This window comes from Gregarina niphandrodes (assembly GCF_000223845.1).
Source record: "Gregarina niphandrodes unplaced genomic scaffold scaffold00014, whole genome shotgun sequence".
In the NCBI taxonomy this organism is placed as follows: Eukaryota; Apicomplexa; class Conoidasida; order Eugregarinorida; family Gregarinidae; genus Gregarina; species Gregarina niphandrodes.
Genome location: NW_011645784.1, coordinates 233,729 through 234,298, shown reverse-complemented (window position 1 = coordinate 234,298; position 570 = coordinate 233,729). Strand labels below are relative to the sequence as shown.

At 50.7% G+C, this 570-nt stretch overlaps 1 protein-coding gene across 1 annotated transcript; it reads left to right on the top strand.

Moving 5' to 3' along the window:
- Window positions 1-49: 49 nt before the first annotated feature.
- On the top strand, window positions 50-556 carry GNI_079750 (hypothetical protein; the record flags this gene model as incomplete). Its single annotated transcript, XM_011132318.1, has 1 exon — window positions 50-556. A coding segment is annotated over one exon (507 nt), but the record flags the coding sequence as incomplete, so codon positions are not given.
- Between the last annotated feature and the right edge of the window lie 14 nt (window positions 557-570).

Sequence of the window (570 nt, the reverse complement as noted above, 5' to 3'; positions counted from 1 at the left end):
TGAAATTGGGGATGTTGCTGACCAAGTTAAGGATCTTATCGGCAAGGTCATGGACGTTGTCGAGAGGGTCAACGATGTTGCAGAGAAGGAAGCGAAGCTCCAGACGGAATTAACGGAACAAGTTCAGTTGCTGACAGAGTGCGACCAGAAACAGGAAAGCCAAATCAAGGAGATTGATGGCCATGAAAAGAAGAACCATGAGGAGATTGAGATCTTGAAGGCCAAGGTGGCCTCTCTCGTTGAGCACCTTGAAGAACAGGATGACCCAGCCGACATGCAGGCGAAGATCGATGATATCATGGAGCAGATTGAGCAGCTAGCGAAACGTGATGAAACCCAGCAAGCTGAGATTCAGAACGTTGCTGACAAGGAAGCGATGCTGGAACAGGAACTGACTGAGCGAGTTCAGTTGTTGACAGACTGCGACCAGAAGCAGGACGGCCAGATCAAGGACATCGAAGGTCGCGAGAAGGAGACCCGCGAGGAGGTTGAGGTGTTGAAGGCCAAGTTGGAGTCTCTCGTGGAACACCTTGACGGCAAAGATGACCAAGCAGATGTACAGGCGATGAT